The 22489-nt window shown below is 36.7% G+C and overlaps 1 protein-coding gene across 1 annotated transcript; it reads right to left on the minus strand.

The window, feature by feature from the left end:
* Positions 1-2320: 2320 nt before the first annotated feature.
* LOC145117023 (uncharacterized) lies at positions 2321-3627 on the minus strand. Its single transcript, XM_079053332.1, has one exon. The coding sequence runs from the start codon at positions 3548-3550 to the stop codon at positions 2540-2542; it is 1011 nt and encodes a 336-aa protein (XP_078909458.1). The 5' UTR covers positions 3551-3627; the 3' UTR covers positions 2321-2539.
* Between the last annotated feature and the right edge of the window lie 18862 nt (positions 3628-22489).

Genomic DNA, 22489 nt, shown 5'->3' on the forward strand with positions numbered 1-22489 from the left:
ATCCTAACCCTATAGATATATATATATATATATATATATATATATATATATATATATATATATATATATATATATATATATATATATATATATATATATATATATATATATATATATATATATATAGAGAGAGAGAGAGAGAGAGAGAGAGAGAGAGTGGTTCAAATAAAAACAATAAGTAATGTGAAAACGTAAAAACACTACTTTTAATCTTTTATGTTATTATTCATGTATAGATGAATAACACATGTTAAAACTAATATTAGAATTTACTACAATAATTCACATACATAAAATTTATAATACAATAATAATATTCTAATTAAACTATGAATAATCAAACGTTAATATTCACATTAAAATTACTTCAATAACACATATATACAATATTCATTGCAGAATAATAACATAAATATAATGTTTTTACGTTTTCACACTATTTAGTGTTTTAAGAGCTTTCATGATTGCTTCAACTTCTTGTACATGATGTTTGATGTCGTCTCCAAATTTAGTTTTTTTATCAATACCCTTCGGATGATCTCCAATTGAGTTACAAATCAAAGAGGTGGTCTTCAAGTTCCTCAAGACTCGGTCTATTTTAGCTTTAGATTGACTTAGATCATTAATCGTGTAAGAATGTTTCCTATTCACATCTTCAAGACTTGGTCCATATATATATATATATATATATATATATATATATATATATATATATATATATATATATATATATATATATATATATATATATATATATATATATATATATATATATATATATATATATATATTCAAATTGATGTGTTAATACATGATGATTTGAATTATAATGTTCAAGTAGTGTTAGAACATCAAGAAAGCAAGTCATTTCAAGGTGAGTAATCTCTTATATCATATATATATATATATATATATATATATATATATATATATATATATATATATATATATATATATCCCTATCTAATAAAAGAATAGTTTTATTTTCCTTTTGACATGTGTCATCTTATTAAGCCTCCTAATTAATGCATATTTTATTCACATTGTGTCATTGTCACCATATTATATCTCCTAATTAATGCATGTCATTTGTAAACCTATTGATTATCCATTTCAATTTTCAAATTTTAAATTTCCCACTCTAATTACATTAAATTAATAACATTAGAATAAAAATTAAAATAAACTTAATACAAATTTTAAAGTGATATAATTTCACATATTTATTAAAATCAATGATTAAAATTTATATAACTAAAAAAAATCTCTTAATTAATATTTTATTTAAAATAATTGATTAATAATTTTTAGTTTTTATTTTAAAAATTTAATTAATTGTATAACCGTGGTTTCCACGTGTTATATATATATATATATATATATATATATATATATATATATATATATATATATATATATATATATATATATATATATATATATATATATATATATATATATAGGGGTGTTCGTTTGGATGGATCGGTTTGATCTGATCCAATCAAGTGAATCCAAATTGATTTCGGTTTTCAAAATATGGATCCGAATAGTCCAAACTAAATTCAATTCCGATCCGATCTAATTACAATGCGGTTGGATCGGTTTTTATAATTCGGTTTTCAAAAACCGAAACATTTTAAAACGACATATAATTATAATATTACTCAATTTTACACAAGCCGTGAAAACAAATTATTTAGTTGTGATTTGAAATTTATAAACAACTACTAAGAAGATATATTATAGTTAAATATTTTATAGATAAAAAACTTTAGAGAGATAATACATATTGATGTTTTTTTTATCGGGTGAAACGTTTTGAACCTATTTGAAAAACTAAATTACAAAATTAATAGATAACTACAGATATATATTATAAATAAATAAATAATAAATGTTTATTCGGTTTTTTTGGACTACTCGGTTCTTATTTTATAAACCAAAAACTAATCCGAAATTCAAAATAATAATTCGGGTTTGTTGAAAACCAATCCAAAAATCCGAACCAAATAGTCCAATACAAATTGTTGAATTGGACAATTCAATTTTATCCAAATAATGAACAGCTATATATATATATATATATATATATATATATATATATATATATATATATATATATATATATATATATATATATATATATATATATATATATATATTCGAATTGATGTGTTAATACATGATGATTTGAGTTATAATGTTCAAATAGTGTTAGAACATCAAGAAAGCAAACCATTTTAACGTGAGTAATCTCTTATATCCTTTATATAGGATAAATGTCATACTAGTATATGCAATGTGATACAACTGTATGAATGGTTGGTTTTGAATGGCAGTGGTTGCACATGACACCATTGTCCAGAACTTCTTCCCCTTCGCTATATCCTTGAATGCTTTCGTAGATGCTTCAACTTCTTTCTCTTTATCCTTGAAAGTTTTCTTGATTGCTTCAAAAGCTTTCATGATCGCTTCAACTTCTTTTACATGATGTTTGATATCGTCTCCAAATTCAGTTTTTTTATCAATACCCTTGTGATCATCTCCCATTTGAGTTACAGATCAAAGAGGTGGTCTTCAAGATGCTCAAGACTCGTTCCATTTTAGCTTCAGAACGATTTAGATCATTAAACGTGTAAGAATGTTTCCTATTGACATCTTCAACAGTGGATTTTAACCATGCACAAGTGTTTTCCAATTCTTTCTTCTCTTTTTCGAGTGTGGTCATGCCTCTAGTCGCCATTGACATCTTCCCTTGCAATCTCAGTTCGAAATCATTCTTCATCTTTGAAATCTTTTCTCTCGAGTTGAGTTTTTCTTTCTCAAGTTTGGATTGAGCCTTGTTCCTTTCTGTTTTGGCTCTATCCACTGCTGCACTTAAATCGCTCAAATTAGACTCTAACTGCATAATTTTATAGTCTTGACTAAATCTAGATGATTCAAGTGTCCGAATTGTGTTCTTTAAGTCATCCATTTCTCCATTGAGCTGAACTATGTAACTTTCCCCTTGATTCTTGGCATTATTTATTCTCGTTTTCTCCACGAGAATTTCATCTATTAGGAGTTTCTGGTGTTCTGTCTTCTTCAAAGCCTCCTGCAAATCTTTAGAAACCATATTCTTTTCTTCAGATAATTTTTGGAAAGCTCCCTCCATTTCTTGTTTTTCTTTCACCAGGACATCAATCTCAGTTCTCATATCCGCCACTTTTTTAGAACTCACGATACATTTCTCCTCAAAATCAGCGACTTTCTTGTTGTTCGCTTTCTCGATTGCATTTCTCTCCTCTAAAACCCGACTTGCGTCTCTCTCCAATCTTCGGATTTTCTCCTCCATTGCAACCCTCTCCTTACCGCTAATCTCCGACATTTCTTTCCCCAGCACGGAAAAAAAACCAGACACCAATTCATTCTCGAATTCCAACATCACCGCTCGTTCAATTAACCCATTTAACTGGGATTCACACCGATTCAACTCAGATCCCAAAGAGCGATTAACACGGGTCAGCGTACGCACCTGTTGACGTCGCTCAACGGTCTCTTTGAGCAACATTGTATTAAGTGTTTTCAAGTAGTAGAGTTTCTCGGAAGCATCTTCATCAACGGTTTGACGCGGGATTGATAATTGGGTTTCGGGGGATTTGTTGCTTATGGATTGTGAGCTTTGGGTTGATGTTAAATCAATTTTTTTGGTGCGGTAATCGAGGGCTACGTATCACACGCAGTCGGCCGAATGGTTCATTTTTTTGTAAAACCAAAATCAGGTTGGAAATTTTGATTTTTTATTTTGGAAAATGTCAAACCATTGGTTTTTCATTTCGGTTTCGGTTTTTTATTTTTTTTTAAATATATTTTCAGGGTTTTGTTTTTTTATTTTATAGATTTCTTCATCAACAAATGTTGCTACAATTTAACAAAAATAAATAATTTGCTAAAACATAATACAAGAGGAAGTTTGTTCACATTTAATCATTGAACTTTTTAGAGGGAAATGAACTTTCGATTTTGTTCACATTTAGTCACTAAACTTTTTTTCGTTATCTATTTGCCACTAAACTATTGAAATTGTTCATATTTTACCCTTATGACCGGTAACAGCCGGTCATAAGGGTAAAATGTGAACAGTTTCAATAGTTCAATGGCAAATAGATAACGAAAAAAAGTTTAGTGACTAAATGTGAACAAAGTCGAAAGTTCGTTACCCTTTCAAGTCATTATCCCTATTTATTATGGCAGCGTATTTTAATATTATCCTATTATAGCACCATATATTTTTTTTGTTAGGGAAAGTAATCTAACTAAATTTTGAAGGGTGTTTTTATATAATAACATTTTTTTAAAGATCATTTATTTAGGAATGGGCATTTCAAAGCAGGCAAAACGGGTCAAGCCCAATACCCGATTGTATAAATATGGGGCCAGACATTCACATGTCAGAGATATCATTATGGATGGTGCTCGTTTTGAATTTCTTGCAACCAAAATAACAAAGTTTTTTTAGTGTTTTATATCAATGATACAACAACCAGGTTAGTTCTACTTATTCATGTACTTACACTCAAGTTTATAAACAATTTTATGTACATTGGAATGAATAGAACGAGTCATGAATGCATAAAACGTGCCCGGGATATAGTACATGTAGATTTATTGTTACTTTTAGCCATTATGATGTGTCCAAATTATATTATATGTAGATTTATTGTTACTTTTAACCATTATGACCATATAAGTAGCTTCAAATCTGTTACTACAACTCTATACAAAGGAAATAAGTGTAGACTATCTATTGAATATGATTTTGGGATGCAAAATAAGTGTCCGGAATCCGTAGAGCTAATCAGGATTGTCTGGAATACGAAGAACTTATCATGTAGACACTGTTAGTTTTCACCGTATGTAAATTCCCAATTATCCTAGAAATAAACTCTAATTTTAAATAATACAATGCCATTTTAAACTTAAATATGCAAAGAAATGGTATGCTTTTCTTAAAGGGTGATACTTTTCATTCGCATTAAGTAAACGAACCTTACAAAAGCTATTACATACTTAAATTAATTTTCACAAATTTGAAAATTATAAGGGACACATATTTTGTTTGCGGTCGATAAAATCTCCTTTAATTCTAACATTTGTAAGACGGCCATGTTTGCCCGAAGTCTATCTATCTTCGCATTCATATCTCAAATCCACTTCTCAACCTCCTTAAGTTTTAATAGAGTTTCAACAACCAATTTTTCTTTTTCATTTACATGTTTTGTTAGATCGTATGAACATTGATTGAGTATCTGAATCTTTTCAAGGTCCCTTAGATTGCCTTCTTCAGTGTCTGTCATCACTGAAAAACTTCATCATGTATTTTGTCTAGGAGTGGGAAATTTGGGCCTTTAGGAATGGGTTAATATACAAACAAACATAACAATCTTCTTCTTCACAATGCCAAACACGAAATTTTAGTTTAATAATGTACTTAGTTTATAACTAGCTATGTAGTGGATGGTAAATGCATATTAATAGTGTGAGGTATTTTTCTAGAATGTGTGAGTTGAATCCTGGTCTAAAATGTTAGTTCGAAATGTATATATTCAGGTGTGTGTAATGGTCTTGAACCATTATAAATAAGAGTTAGATGGTCTTTAATTATAGAACTCAAAATGGCTACAAATAAACCACTTACATGGACTTTAGAAGAACATATCATGCTTGTTCGGTCTTAAATTATCATTGAGGATGATATTATTGTCACCGATCTCCCATATTTGATGTATGGATCATTTTGGGACCGCTTGAAAAATATGTTTCATTATGAGTTGTCTCATTGTAATACCTAGTTTTATTGATGTTATAATTTCAAAGGAATAGAGTTTAGACCCTTTCGGATGTTGATAATGTTGGATTAAGTGATTAAATCCCTCGGTCTGCGCCTTGAAGCAAAACGGTAAAATTAGAAAGGTGATATCTCATGCTTCTTGCATGAATTAAGGATTTTAGTTCGATTTTTTTTTAGTCAAAAGTAACTATATAGAATTGTGGGGCTCGTCAATACATTTCTGTGCATATAAAGAGCGTCGAATACAGAGTTGAAACGAAGAAGTTATGGTTGTTTGGAGTTGCATGGAAATTGGGAATTTTGCCCTACATTGAGCATACGAAATCTACGCTGGGCGTAGGTGCTAAATTTTAGACGCGAGTTTAATGACCTACGTTGGGTGTAGGTTATGCTACTCTGGGTGTAGACGCTGAAAACCAAAACCCTAACCCTAAGGTTTTGAGTCATATTTAAGGGCCCTAACTTCTTGGAATCCTTCCCATGACCAACCTCCATCACTTCATATCGTTCCTTTGAAACCCTAGCCACTAATTGTAAGTTTTGGATCTTTTAGAGGGTTTTGTGTGCTCTTTGAAGGAAGAAAGTGTTTGTAGAATCAAGTGGGAAGCTTCAAGCTGTGTAGCTCTAGTATTTGCAAGCCAACATCTATCTTTGGAATGTATAAAGTTTTCATCTTGATGCTTTGTAACATACACGTTCAGTTCTCGTGTTTTGTAGTTTAAAAATAAATAATATTATGAAATATTATATGATATTGAGCGTTGAGTTCTAACAGATAGTTTTTACTAGAAATGAAGTAAAACTATGTTTAGAATCACTAGGAAAATATTGGAAGTCTTATGAGATTCCAATCAAAAGTCAAATATTGAAATTAACGAAAGTATAAAATTTGAAATAAGTAAAATTTTATTATTGAAAGTTGTAAATAATCTCATTAGAAACATTTAGGCGAAAAGATCATCGAAATCCAAGTTATAACGAAGAAGTTATGACCAATCGAATATCCGCGACAAAACCGCCAAACACTATTTAGCGTAAAAAAATGAGTTTTCAATAAACTACTTTTTATCCTTAGTGATCTAAATGAAAGTAGTATTACTCGTTAAACCGAGAATTTTCATAAAAAGAACGTCCAAATCTGACTTCGTATGAGGAAGTTATGATTTTTCTAAGTTTCGGTATAGCAGTAGACAGCTACAAACTCGAAATAAAGATCGAGTGATTTTTAGCCGACGCAACCTAAACGAGAATCGAAGGTCTCGTCAATAATAGTACAACGGTAAAAAGACAGACGAAAACGGACGTCGGATGAAGAAGTTATGAATTTTTAACGGATTTTCCTGTCCCGATCTGTTAAAAATAATAATATTAAAAAAATAAATTCAAAATTAGCCGACGGAGTCTAAATGAAAGTTGTAGAGTATAATATCGCCTACGCGTGCATATAAAGAACGTCAAAAACAGAGCTCGTATGCGAAAGTTATGGGTTTTTGAAGTTTGGGACACAAAAACCGAGAAAAACACAAAATCTGAGGAACTTCGCATGGCCAGGGTTCGGCCACATCACCCTTGATCGCGAGCCTGCCCCGTGTATGATGCGTGTCGCATTCTTCTCGAGTCCGAAGCGCGGCCCAATCAGCTTCTGACGCCTGTAGCGTCCGTGGAGGCGTCCGAAGATAACGCGTGCCTCGCCTCGCATCCGACGCGTGCCCTCCCCCTCGCCCGCGAAGCTGCCGCGTGGCTTCTCCTCCTCCCTCCGGATCCGAGCCTCGCAGCTATATATAGAGGGTACGAACCCTCCCGGTTTTGGTTGGAAAATTTACACTTTTTACACCTTTTTCACATTTTTCACTCCCATAAACTTCTTTACAACCCCCGAAGTCCCGAGAACCTACCAAACACCTGAAAAACATCCCGAAGTGCCCGAAGACCCCGAGAAATTTATCTTTTCGGTTTGAAGCTCAACCCTCGCAAGGTCCGGTTTTCAATAAAGCTCCCGGTTTTCATCGAAGAAACTTATTTATTAGAACGAAGTGCTGCCCAAATTACTATTTTAACCTCTGGTTAATTCACGATGAGTTCAATATATAGGAAAAATTGTATGTTATGTGTTATATGTGCTATGTGCTTTTCCGTGTTATTTTCCCGTGCTATTATGGTAGCAAAGCTATACCTTTGACCATGTGATCAGTGAAAGGACTAGTATCACAGTGGTATTGGTATGTAGCCTCTAGCCGTGTAGAGCATGTCTCGTAAGAGAATGACTTCTACCACTATGGCATTGGCAGAAGGTTAGATAGGGCTAAAAGCCTGCAAAATCTACCAAAATGTTAATCAGAAATTGTATGTCTTCTGTGCCATTTGGGCCGAAGCTTTATTGATGTATATCAAGTTGAAATTGTTGTATCTCATTGATTGTATATCTTTGAATCAAATCATTGATTGGTATGGAAAGTTTGTCACATGACTCACATATGCCTTTGTTGTTCCTTGTTCCTCTTTGCTTCTGCCATATTGATGTATATATATGGCATAACGTTATATTGTATCTATTATTGAACTCACTAAGCGTCACCGCTTACCCTCTCAGTGTTTAAATTATTGCAGGTGATAAGCATCCAGTATAGTTAAATACTATTAGAAGATGTAGAATAGATAATATTATAGCTTTTGTATTTAGTGTATAAATTCCTGGGAAATTATGTAATATATATATAAAACTTTGTAAAAACCTCGTTAGTCAGTTTGTATCCAGTCTTTTGTAATAAGATCATATATCTATAAAATATGTTTATGAATATGCATGTAGCATGTTTTGGAGTAACTTGGAGTAATAATGTTAAATTATGAAAGGGGTCCTTTCGATCATGGTATCAGAGCAGTAGTTTATGTGAACTAAAGACCACGGATTGGTATTTAGACTTAAACCGTCGGATGTTTAATATATGAACAGATTCATTAGGAGTATATGGATACAAACCATAGGAAAGAATTATGTGGAGTATTGGATAATGATAAGCTACTTCAAAATTTTTAGAGCATTAGCTTAAGCGACCTAGGAATCGTAAGGATTTCTAAGCTTAAACTTGAATTGCTAAGTAATGATGGTACGATGTGTGCCTAATATACTTTAGGTTCAATACCTCACTTGCTATAGTGTGCACTAGCATACTTTAAGGGAGATGCCTTATATGCTATTATGTGCTAAAAGATAAATAAAATACCCGAAAGCGCGAGCACGACTTGGAGATACATGGTGTCACTCTTTCTCTTCTGAAGCATTCACGTGTCGATAGAACTATTTATGTTTCTTCTATTCCATCGGCATGAAACTTATCGACGTGATAAGGAGACTCACGATAATTGACATCGATAAACAGTCAAAGGATATCATAAAATAAAATCTATCAAGTAATACCGTAAATAGTGTATTAATACCGATAAAGTGGTGTTGTACATTCAAATGAAATAATAACACCTTTGGAGGAATGTTGTGTGTTCAAAGTACATTCAGACGAGATGAATGTTTTGGTGTAATCCATGAAGTTGTTCCACCGCTGATCAGATTGAAGAAGTGATTGCTTACAGAGTTAGAAGAGCTGAAGATGGTGATAAATACTTCGACAATATCGAAATTGATGTGGTGCAAGATTTAGAAGAATTCAATGAAGATCAAAGGAAAGGCTAACAAAGTTTTCAGACTCAATAGGCCAAGACCTTGCCTAACATTGTGACGTAGTATGCAGTTTGAGTGGTATGGTAAGAGCTGATATGTAACCCTTTACAAGATGCTCAGACTTAGTATTTAATAATACCGAGTGACAATTAACTTCTATCACATCCTTATAAAAGTTCCATAGTGTGTTAAGCCGACTTTAATATACTTGATTAGGATGGTGAAATGAGTCCCTTAGTTAGACTGAATGACTTACTAGTAAGAGTAAGGTAGAGTATATAATTGAAGAAGATATACACTCATAGTGTTGTATGAGAAGAGATGTTGCTGTTAGGAATGACAGAGAACCAAGTCGAAGCTAGTAGAACATGCTGAGATACAGTTAAAATGCAGATTTCCTAGGATAGATTCCTATGAAGTAGACTTAAAAGATACACCCATGAGAGGAAAATTTTCCCATATAAAGGAATGACGATGTCATGAAAGGATAATGAAATGAATAAATGTGCATGGTGACTTGCATGAGTTAGAAGATAATACATATAGTTAAAGACCATTTGTCTCCACGCTACTAGAGTAAATTCTGGTATAGTATATCTTGTAAAGTAGACACTACCCTAGAAAGAAATTATATGAAGAATTTGGAAGTGAAATTCCTATCGACCTAGGAAAAATATTAGGATATGCTAGATCGAGCTTATGCATAAAAGAATTCTAGAAGGTGAATTTAAGATAAGATATGTTTGATAGAAACGTGAAATCCCTGGTTGAGTCTAGGAGAAATTGTTGTGTGTACTTGTGTCACACCCCCGAAACCAGACGGCGGAAACGTCCGAGGGCTCGCGTGACTTAAATTGAATATCATCACAATGAATATACATGAATCATAACATAAACATCACCATGCATCAATACATTACAACTGATATTGTTCACATCCAGTACATTGTTTTAAATATTACACATCCACAACCCTAAATTGTTTGAGAGCTTTCAAAACATAATATCCTAACATACTTGATATTACCCTTCGGCTTACCTGTTACCTGAGAATACAAGTTATTTTGAAAAACGTCAACATATGAAATGTTGGTGAGTTCATAAGCAAGGTTGTGATAAAAATGATTTATGTAGTTTGTAAAACCCAGAAAATCCGATATTTTCTGAAAAAAGACAATAGTTTATCAAAGTGTGAAGATCCATAAGTTGATGCATGAATGATTTCAAAACGTGTATATAAAAGGGAGTTTTGTATTATAGTTATAGAAATTACAAGCGAGTGGTGTTGATTTCCTCGAAAAACCCGATGTTTTCCGATAACGCGAAATATACTTGTTTACGAATTGCTACACTGCCACAACAAATGATTTTTGATTACTCTTCCTTGATTACTCGGGTGGTGTCGGATATTATCAAATTTTTGTGAGTCGTTGTAACCATGCATGGTAATGACTGGTTATAACTACCAACTACGAACGTCCCATAGAGGTGCCGTCCGTTATTACTCACTTAATCCAAACCACCTTGATTACTATTGATTAACGACCTGAATTTGTTTACTTTGATTACACATAAGCCTAGCAAACGAGGAGAAGAGGAATACAAAGTCCTGCTACTTCCGTGAGTTATTTTAGGCTGTTGGGTATACGAAGGACACGATGGCCCATTTCACATTTGATTACTTGGACCTTACTAGCAATGCTAATGGGCCACTAAGGCCCAATGGCACTTAAAAGCCATTGAAGGTCCCTTTAATATGGAATTGGGTCATAGAAGGCCCAATAACATTGGTTACCATTATCCCTTGGGCCCAACGGTCATGTTAATGGATCACAAAGGTCCAACTAGCATGATTGGAACTTTCAAGCCCAAAGTTTGAATGTTTACTTGTTTTAGGTATTGCATAATTGTTGGAAGGGTATTGCATAATTGTTGGAAGGTTTGATTGAACGATTGATAATTTCGGATCGGCACGAGGCCGTTCGGTCGTTTTTAACGATTTTTGGAATTATACATATATTCAGCTTCATGAGTTGTAGTTTTGTATTTTTTTTTTACTCAAACATCTTAATAGTAAAAGAATTGATTCAAAATATTGGTTTGACCTTTTCAGCCCTTCTTTAATAAAAATGACAATTTTAGTCCTTTATATAAAAAAAAGACATTTTAGCCCTTAAACCATTTTCTTGACACATTTGACCCATAGACTTGTTCAAGTGATATTTTTAGCTCAAAACTTATTCTTTGGCAGTTTCAGCCCTTCCAGAAAAGTGTTTTTCGGTCAAAAGCCCAAACTTTTTGCAATTTTACAATTTTGGCCCAAAATCCAAAAACTTTACATTTTTGATCCTTTTTGGAAAAGAAAAGCATTTTTAACCCTTGAAATAGTTTTACTTAACTTTTTATCCCCTGTTTTGAAGAATTTACCATTTTAGCCCTTTGAAAGTCATGATTTTCGCAACTTTGGGATTAATGGGCCGAAAAGCCCAAAAATTAGCCCATTAAGTTAATATTTACATTTCAAGTCCTTTGAAGAGCATAATATTCATAAAAACATTTATTTTGACTGATTTGATTCTTTTGACCCTTAAGAAAACCGTGAATGGAAAATTTTAACTCAACTTTTGTTTATTTGACAATTTAAGCCCAAAAATTGGTTTTATGTTACAATATGTTTATCATAATCTTGGAGGGTAATTTTCTTGACTTGTTTAGTGTAATATACCTTTGTTCATGTTTGTTTTCTTACTTATGCCATAGATCTCGAGTTTTCTTCCCTTTTTGTTTACATATTCAACACATAAGCACATAAAATCACACATACATGCATACAATCATACATAGCATACACATACACATACACATAGATCAACACATTTTACTTGTATTCTCCCCCATAAAACTTATGAAAACCGAAAAGAGAGGGGTATGAACTCACCTTGAGTTTGTGGGTTTGGTTTTGAAGAAGAATGGAAGAAGTTTGATGCTATTCTCGGCCTAGCAAGCTTCTTGGAGGATCTTTGGCTTAGATGTGTTCTAAGATGCAAGATCACGAATTTTGTATGAGTTAAGGAGAGATTTTTGATAAAACAAAGAGTCTAGATTATAGATCCAAGCATCAACTTACCTAAGATGATGATTTTTGTGGAATAACTTCTTTGAAAAGCCCTTAAATCTCGAAATTTTTGATGAAGAAGCAAGAGTGTTCTTTGAGAGTGTTTGGAGAGAATTTGTGAGAGTGTGAGTGTGTGTGATGTGTTCTCGGCCGAAGGAGAAAAGAGAGAGGAGAAGAGAGAGAGATGAAAGGATAGGTGCTTGGAAGTATGGGATATTTGCATGGATGTCCCATGTATAATGGTGAGGTGGAAAGTGGAAAAGTCAACTATACTCCCCTATTTGTGTAGTTGGGCCGAGAGAAGGAGAAGAAGAAAAGAAATTGGGCTTTTTGTGCTTAAGTCCATATTCTTGGCTCAAATAGATGATTTTTGGCCCAATTGGTCTTTGGAGAGGGTTTATGGCCCAAAATAAGTCAAAAATGAGTTTTATGGCCCATTAGGGCTAATTAGATTTGTTATGGCCCAATGAGGCCCATTAAAGATAACCTAGTTCATTTTAGGCTTAGAAGGCCCAAAATGAAGAGAAGGAAAAAATAAAAAATTTGACCTGAACTCTTTCTCAGGATACCACCACGAAAGTGACGAAGTTGCTTTGACTACAGAACCATGCCTGTCTGTTGGAGCGAATTGGATGATCGGGCCGAGGGCTGCGAAAGTCACCGAAGGGGTCAGTCTTTTCCTTCACCCCAGATTAAAAAAAAAAGGCGGGGAAGGGCGTTGCAGATGTCCGAAATTAAGTTTCATGAAAAAGGGTCCAATTAGGGTCCATTTAAGAGTTCTAAGCACAAAATAGTCAATTTGGAAGCTTATCGGTCCATTAGGCCCAATATGAAATCCTAGTCCAAAATGGACTTAAGCCGGGATTTCTAGGGTTTCCAATTCCTTGTTGACTATTTGCAGTGCTTGTATAAAGTGTTTTGATGGAAGTTTGTTGTTATTGAATAAGCACCATACATGCTTTCACCTTTTGGTTTTCAATTGTTATCATTGTTGTTGTTACAAAGCATCAAAATTCCTAGTTGTGACATCATCCCCCCGTTAGAGGGAATTTCGTCCCGAAATTCTTTTGAAAGCTAGATTTGAGAATGTAAGAATAGGTGTGGGTACTTCTGCTTCATCTGGTCTTCGCGTTCCAAGGAGAGACCTTTAATAACACCCTATCCCCGACTCTGAATTCCAAGGGCTTTCACCGCTTATCGGCGTAGCTCTTTTGTCTGTCTCGTGATGATTGCAGTCGGGCTCTGATTTGGATTATCTTCTCGGTCGTCTCGCGTATGACTTCTGGTCCTGTTAATGCATTGTCTGATATTTGTCCTCTTGCTAACTGAGTGTCCCCTACCTCAGCCCAACACAACGGTGATCTACATTTACGCCCATACAATGCCTCGAAAGGAGCGACTTTGATGCTCGAGTGATAACTGTTGTTGTATGAGAATTCAACCAAAGGCAAGTGGGTATCCCACGACTTTCCAAAGTCTATCACACATGCGCGAAGCATGTCTTCAAGGGTTTGAATGGTTCGTTCGCTTTGACCATCCGTTTGTGGGTGGTAGGCAGTGCTCATGTCAAGTTGTGTTCCCATAGCTTTCTGAAGGGATTGCCAAAAGCGTGAAGTAAACCTACTATCTCTATCTGAGATGATAGATATTGGCACTCCGTGGAGTCTCACGATTTCCTTGATATAGGTCCTTGTCAGACGTTCCATCTTGTATGATTCTTTTATTGGCAGGAAATGAGCGAATTTTGTCAATCTATCAACTATTACCCATATGGTATCCAAACCATCAGTTGTCTTGGGTAGCTTGGTCACAAAGTCCATAGTAATCCTTTCCCATTTCCACTCGGGAATTACTGGTTGCTGTAGTAATCCCAAGGGCTTTTGATATTCCACTTTTACTTTAGCACATGTGAGCCACTTGCTAACGTAAGTGGCAATCTCTGCCTTCATGTTAGGCCACCAATAATGTTGCTTGACATCCAAGTACATTTTATCTGACCCGGATAGATGGAGTATCGCGTCTTGTGGGCTTCATTCATGACTACTTCTCTGAATCCCCCAAGTTTAGGGACCCAAATGCGGTTCATGAAGTAATATGCTCCGTCCTCCTTTACTTCGAAATTCTTTTCCATTCCACGTAGCGCTTCGCTCGTCCTGTTTTCTGACTTCATGGCATCCGACTGGGCTGCTCTGATTTGCGAGGTCAGGTGGGATTGGATGGTTATGGAGAGAGTCTTCAAACGGCGATTCGAGTAATCCTTCCGACTCAAGGCATCAGCTACTACGTTAGCTTTACCTAGGTGGTACTTGATTTCGCACTCGTAATCGTTCAACAATTCAACCCATCGGCGTTGCCTCATGTTTAACTCCTTTTGATTTAAGATGTGCTGGAGACTCTTGTGGTCGGTGAAAATGGTGCACTTGGTACCATAAAGGTAGTGCCTCCAAATTTTCAGGGCGAAGACCACAGCTCCTAATTCCAGGTCATGGGTGGTATAATTCACTTCATGTGTCTTTAGTTGTCGGGACGCATAAGCTATCACCTTTCCACGCTGCATGAGTACACAGCCCAAACCCTGATTCGACGCATCACAGTAAACTACAAAGTCTTCTGTTCCTTCCGGTAGTGATAGCACCGGCGCACTGCAGAGTGCTTGCTTCAGAGTTCGGAATGCAGCTTCTTGTTTATCTGTCCATTCAAAAGGTACGCCCTTTTGTGTAAGCGAGGTAAGTGGCTTGGCTGTTTTGGAAAAGTTCTGAATGAATCTCCTGTAGTAGCCTACGAGGCCTAAAAATTGGCGAATTTCTGTGGGTGTTGTTGGGATCGCCCATCCTTCAATGGCTTTGACCTTAGAAGGATCCACATGTATCCCTTCTTGACTAACAACATGACCTAAAAAGTTCACACTACGGAGCCAAAACTCACACTTAGAGAGTTTTGCGTATAACTTTTCGGTTCGCAGGGTTTCCAGGATTTGTCGGAGATGTCGGCCGTGTTCTTCTTCGCTTCGAGAATAGACGAGGATATCGTCGATGAAAACGATGACAAAGTTGTCAAGGAATGGTCGGCAAATTCGATTCATTAGGTCCATGAATGCGGCAGGGGCATTCGTTAGACCGAAGGGCATTACGACAAATTCATAATGTCCATAACGAGTTCGGAAGGCGGTTTTGGGGATATCCTCCTCCCGGACTTTGAGTTGGTGGTATCCAGATCGCAGATCTATCTTAGAGAAGTAACTTGCTCCTTGGAGCTGGTCGAATAGATCGTCGATTCGCGGAAGTGGATAGCGGTTTTTGATAGTGAGCTTGTTAAGTTCCCTATAGTCAATACACATCCTAAAGGTACCATCTTTCTTCTTAAAAAAGAGAACCGGAGCTCCCCAAGGTGAGAAGCTGGGTCGGATGAATCCTTTGTCCAAAAGCTCGCTGAGTTGACTGGACAACTCTTGCATCTCCGCAGGAGCCAATCTGTAGGGCGATTTGGCGATGGGAGTATCTCCTGGCACTAGATCGATTCGGAACTCGACTTGTCTTTCTGGGGGTATCCCTGGAAGATCCTCCGGAAAGACATCCGGGAAATCGCAAGCCACAGGGATGTTTCGAATATTGATCTCTTCTTTGGACTTATCCACTATATGAGCTAGAAACATCAAGTCCTTCTTTCGTAGATACTTATGTGCCTTAATGCACGAGATAAGACGAAGGTTCGTGCTGGGTTTGTTTCCGTATATAATTAGGGTTTCGTGATTTGGGAGGCGAAGGCGAACGACCTTCTCGTGACACATAATTTCAGCATGGTGGGGGCTTAACCAGTCCATGCTGATAATCACATCAAAACTCCTAATGGAAACAGGCATTAAGTTTATTTGAAAGACGTGATGATTTAAGGCCAGGGTACATCCGATGTAGATTTCCCCAGTGGATTCTGTTTTCCCATTAGCCATTTCCACCGTAAAGGTTTCATTAAGCTTCTGGGGTTGTTGTTTTAACAAGTGTTTGAATTTATTACTCACAAAACTTCGTTCTGCCCCGGTATCAAATAGGATGCATGCATAAGTGTGGTTTAGGAGAAACGTACCGGTAACAACAGCGGGATCCTGAACCGCTTCTCCTTGACCCATAGCTAGCACCCTTCCTGTTCCTCCGTTCCCAAGGTTGTTGATGTTGGGGCAGTTTCGACGGATATGCCTAGTCTTTCCACATCCATAGCAGGTGGGGCTTGATCCTGCATTATTGCCGCTGTTGTTGGTATTGCTGTTGTTGCGGTTGTTGTTGTTGTTGTTTCCTTGTTGTTGGCTCTGGGGAGGATAGGTCCTGCAATACCTTGCCGTGTGACCCTTCCGATTGCAACTGGTATAATGCATCTCCCTGCATTCACCGTTATAATGGAGACTGCACTTGTTGCACTTTGGGAGATTCCCAGAATACTGCCTAGGGGCACTTGGATTAGCTGAAGCTGGAGCATGTGGTGTGGAGGGTACTTGGGTGGTTGCAGCGTTGACTGTCACTGTCTGTTGCTTCTTTGACGACTCTGAGCCTTGTCGCCCTTTTCTTTTGTTGTTCTTTCCTTTCTTGTTGTCACTCTTCTTCTTGCTCTCAGTTTCCACTGGCTTCTCGCCCTTCTTGTTGTTGTGATCGTATAGTTTCTTGGCCAACCTCTTGGCAGTGTCGAATGTTTCAGGGTTTGCAACTATTATATTTCCTTGAATTGGGGAGGTTAATCCCCAGATGAATCGTTCGATTTTCTTTCCCTCTGAAGTAATCATGCCAGGGCACAACAATGACAGCTCGCTAAACCTTGATATGTATGCATCTATGTCGGAGTTTCGGACGGTGAGATTCCATAACTCTTGCTCCATTTTTTGAATTTCGCCTCGCGGGCAGTAGTCAGCCATCAGCATTTCTTTCAACTCCGCCCACGGCATAGCGTTGGCTACGGGGAAAGTCATGGCCTCTACATGTCCATTCCACCAAGTGAGAGCTTGGTCAACGAATGTGCATGCGGCGAACTTCACTTTCACCTCCTCGGGGCATTCACATATCTCAAATACTGATTCCACCTTTTCCATCCATCTCTTTAGGGTTATCATTCCACCCGTGACATTAAAGGTTCGTGGCTTGGCGTTGGTGAAGTCCTTGTAGGAGCATGTCTTGGTAGGTCCTTGTTTTATTCTGTTGTTCGAACTTCCAGCCCCTTATCCATTGACTCCACCATTGTTCCCTTGGTGGATTTGCGCCATGGTTGCAGTAACCGCAGCAGATACAGCTGCTTGGAATGTAGCTGAGTTGACTTCGGGTGGGGTTGGTCCAGGGTTTCCACGGGTTGGTCGTTGGGGCATCTTTCTGTCATGGAACGAAAAGATGTTGAGCGCCTACGATTTTTGTGAGATTGTGGTCCTAAAAACTAGGTGTATTGTGTATACTTAAGTGGTTCCGCATGTTAACATACAATCATAACAGATAACAACATCACAATAGAACACATAAAATTTTTTCCATTAATATTATCCGCATTTTTGTTACATGAAAATTTGCTCGAAGGAGCACACATTAGTGGTGCAAGTTCGGCAGCGTAACGGCTCTATGAGTAGTGTAATCACTTAAACATAGAGTCGATGGTACATAGCATAGGTCACATAAGCATAATACTATGGATAGATATGACTAGTCCTAGTCGTGGTGGGATGCGCCAGGGGGTGGTGCTGAAGAAGTGGACACTCCCTGAAGGAGAGCCACCTGTCGTTCCGCGTCTCGGAGGCAAGTCTCCCATCTCACCTGTCACATGTGGAACTCTCGGATAACCTCTCGCGTCTCCTGTTCTGCACGCTCAACTCTAGCCCGCATCTGGTGCATCTGATCGACGGTGCTCTGAGCTAGGTCGCCAGTGTTCCGCAATCGTCTCACCATGACTGGAAGCGCGCGATCAGCTGGTCCTCCCTCCCTCAAGTCGTAGAACTCGCGTGACATGCCAAATGGAGGTCGCTGTCCCTGCTGTCTGCTCCACCTCCAAAGGTCGATACCCCAGGGGGGGTGTAGGGCCAGTCAGGCCCATCCGGTGAGCGGGCACCCTAGTCGGGTAAGGAGGGTTGATGACTTCGGACTCTGTGTCCGAATCATCATCATTGCTAGGTTCCTCCTCGAAGTCCTCTTCGACTTCTTCTTCTTCCAGGACCTCCACTGGCTCGGCAGGTCCGCCCTCGACTTCCGCCTCAGGTTCCTCTTCAGACCCTTCCTCAGGGTCTTCTTCAGGTTCCTCCTCCAGCCATCCGTTATTTCCCTGATTAGGGAAATACGGATCCCCGGGGTGATGGAAGCCGGCCATACTGTCTGCGAGAGTATATAAATGTACTAACATTATTCCTAAGATGTTTTAATTATTATGTAATTTGAGTTGATGTTCTTTTCTTGGTAACAAAGGGGTATGTTTTTAGGTCTACCGACCATCGAGGTTTTCACCGGGGTATGTAATAGTTGTACTTCGGAGAAAATGTAGTTGATCAGGCTACATCCACCCCTTACTACAACTAAGAACAGTCCCGGCTTAACCAAGATGTCAGCATTATCTTATTTGATTTGGTATTATGTTCTTTTTCCTATATCGCACAAGTAAAGATGTTTTATCGTTGTGTTTTATTTTGTTTTGTTCAGAGTTGTTTTAGTCCCTCTGTGGTTTACAGTTGCATATCAATGTGTGGTTAGATATGCCAGTTCACTATAAACAGAGCTCTGATACCAACCTGTCACACCCCCGAAACCAGACGGCGGAAACGTCCGAGGGCTCGCGTGACTTAAATTGAATATCGTCACAATGAATATACATGAATCATAACATAAACATCACCATGCATCAATACATTATAACTGATATTGTTCACATCCAGTACATTGTTTTAAATATTACACATCCACAACCCTAAATTGTTTGAGAGTTTTCAAAACATAATATCCTAACATACTTGATATTACCCTTCGGCTTACCTGTTACCTGAGAATACAAGTTATTTTGAAAAACGTCAACATATGAAATGTTGGTGAGTTCATAAGCAAGGTTGTGATAAAAATGATTTATGTAGTTTGTAAAACCCAGAAAATCCGATATTTTCTGAAAAGACAATAGTTTATCAAAGTGTGAAGATCCATAAGTTGATGCATGAATGATTTCAAAACGTGTATATAAAGGGAGTTTTGTATTATAGTTATAGAAATTACAAGCGAGTGGTGTTGATTTCCTCGAAAAACCCGATGTTTTCCGATAACGCGAAATATACTTGTTTACGAATTGCTACACTGCCACAACAAATGATTTTTGATTACTCTTCCTTGATTACTCGGGTGGTGTCGGATATTATCAAATTTTTGTGAGTCGTTGTAACCATGCATGGTAATGACTGGTTATAACTACCAACTACGAACGTCCCATAGAGGTGCCGTCCGTTATTACTCACTTAATCCAAACCACCTTGATTACTATTGATTAACGACCTGAATTTGTTTACTTTGATTACACATAAGCCTAGCAAACGAGGAGAAGAGGAATACAAAGTCTTGCTACTTCCGTGAGTTATTTTACGCTGTTGGGTATACGAAGGACACGATGGCCCATTTCGCATTTGATTACTTGGACCTTACTAGAAATGCTAATGGGCCACGAAGGCCCAATGGCACTTAAAAGCCATTGAAGGTCCCTTTAATATGGAATTGGGTCATAGAAGGCCCAATAACATTGGTTACCATTATCCCTTGGGCCCAACGGTCATGTTAATGAATCACAAAGGCCCAACTAGCATGATTGGAACTTTCAAGCCCAAAGTTTGAATGTTTACTTGTTTTAGGTATTGCATAATTGTTGGAAGGTTTGATTGAACGATTGATAATTTCGGATCGGCACGAGGCCGTTCGGTCGTTTTTAACGATTTTTGGAATTATACATATATTCACCTTCATGAGTTGTAGTTTTGTATTTTTTTTTGACTCAAACATCTTAATAGTAAAAGAATTGATTCAAAATATTGGTTTGACCTTTTCAGCCCTTCTTTAATAAAAATGACAATTTTAGTCCTTTATATAAAAAAAGACATTTTAGCCCTTAAACCATTTTCTTGACACATTTGACCCATAGACTTGTTCAAGTGATATTTTTAGCTCAAAACTTATTCTTTGGCAGTTTCAGCCCTTCCAGAAAAGTGTTTTTCGGTTAAAGCCCAAACTTTTTGCAATTTTACAATTTTGGCCCAAAATCCAAAAACTTTACATTTTTGATCCTTTTTGGAAAAGAAAAGCATTTTTAACCCTTGAAATAGTTTTGTTTAACTTTTTATCCCCTGTTTTGAAGAATTTACCATTTCAGCCCTTTGAAAGTCATGATTTTCGCAACTTTGGGCTTAATGGGCCGAAAAGCCCAAAAATTAGCCCATTAAGTTAATATTTACATTTCAAGTCCTTTGAAGAGCATAATATTCATAAAAACATTTATTTTGACTGATTTGATTCTTTTGACCCTTAAGAAAACTGTGAATGGCAAATTTTAACTCAACTTTTGTTTATTTGACAATTTAAGCCCAAAAATTGGTTTTATGTTACAATATGTTTATCATAATCTTGGAGGGTAATTTTCTTGACTTGTTTAGTGTAATATACCTTTGTTCATGTTTGTTTTCTTACTTATGCCATAGATCTCGAGTTTTCTTCCCTTTTTGTTTACATATTCAACACATAAGCACATAAAATCACACATACATGCATAAAATCATACATAGCATACACATACACATACACATAGATCAACACATTTTACTTGTATTCTAAGATGGAAGAAGTTTGATGCTATTCTCGGCCTAGCAAGCTTCTTGGAGGATCTTTGGCTTAGATGTGTTCTAAGATGCAAGATCACGAATTTTGTATGAGTTAAGGAGAGATTTTTGATAAAATAAAGAGTCTAGATTATAGATCCAAGCATCAACTTACCTAAGATGATGATTTTTTTTGGAATAACTTCTTTGAAAAGCCCTTAAATCTCGAAATTTTTGATGAAGAAGCAAGAGTGTTCTTTGAGAGTGTTTGGAGAGAATTTGTGAGAGTGTGAGTGTGTGTGATGTGTTCTCGGCCGAAGGAGAAAAGAGAGAGGAGAAGAGAGAGAGATGAAAGGATAGGTGCTTGGAAGTATGGGATATTTGCATGGATGTCCCATGTATAATAGTGAGGTGGAAAGTGGAAAAGTCAACTGTACTCCCCCATTTGTGTAGTTGGGCCGAGAGAAGGAGAAGAAGAAAAGAAATTGGGCTTTTGTGCTTAAGTCCATATTCTTGGCCAAAATAGATGATTTTTGGCCCAATTGGTCTTTGGAGAGGGTTCATGGCCCAAAATAAGTCAAAAATGAGTTTTATGGCCCATTAGGGCTAATTAGATTTGTTATGGCCCAATGAGGCCCATTAAAGATAACCTAGTTCATTTTAGGCTTATAAGGCCCAAAAAAAAAATTAAGTTTCATGAAAAAGGGTCCAATTAGGGTCCATTTAAGAGTTCTAAGCACAAAATAGTCAATTTGGAAGCTTATCGGTCCATTAGGCCCAATAAGAAATCCTAGTCCAAAATGGACTTAAGCCGGGATTTCTAGGGTTTCCAATTCCTTGTTAACTATTTGCAGTGCTTGTATAAAGTGTTTTGATGGAAGTTTGTTGTTATTGAATAAGCACCATACATGCTTTCACCTTTTGGTTTGCAATTGTTATCATTGTTGTTGTTACAAAGCATCAAAATTCCTAGTTGTGACAACTTGTTTGAACACACTCAGGTGTGATAAGTTGCCTTGTGAAAACTTTTTAAATGGTGACTTGGAAAACTGCGAGACAATACTTGGGACGAGTATG

Source organism: Lactuca virosa, chromosome 5 (assembly GCF_052849685.1).
Source record: "Lactuca virosa cultivar CGN04683 chromosome 5, Lactuca_virosa_CGN04683_v6, whole genome shotgun sequence".
Taxonomy (NCBI): Eukaryota; Viridiplantae; Streptophyta; class Magnoliopsida; order Asterales; family Asteraceae; genus Lactuca; species Lactuca virosa.

Bases quoted from the DNA above. Each gene is read 5' to 3' on its own strand.
- LOC145117023 (XM_079053332.1), bottom strand. From the start codon at position 3,550: ATGTTGCTCAAAGAGACCGTTGAGCGACGTCAACAGGTGCGTACGCTG.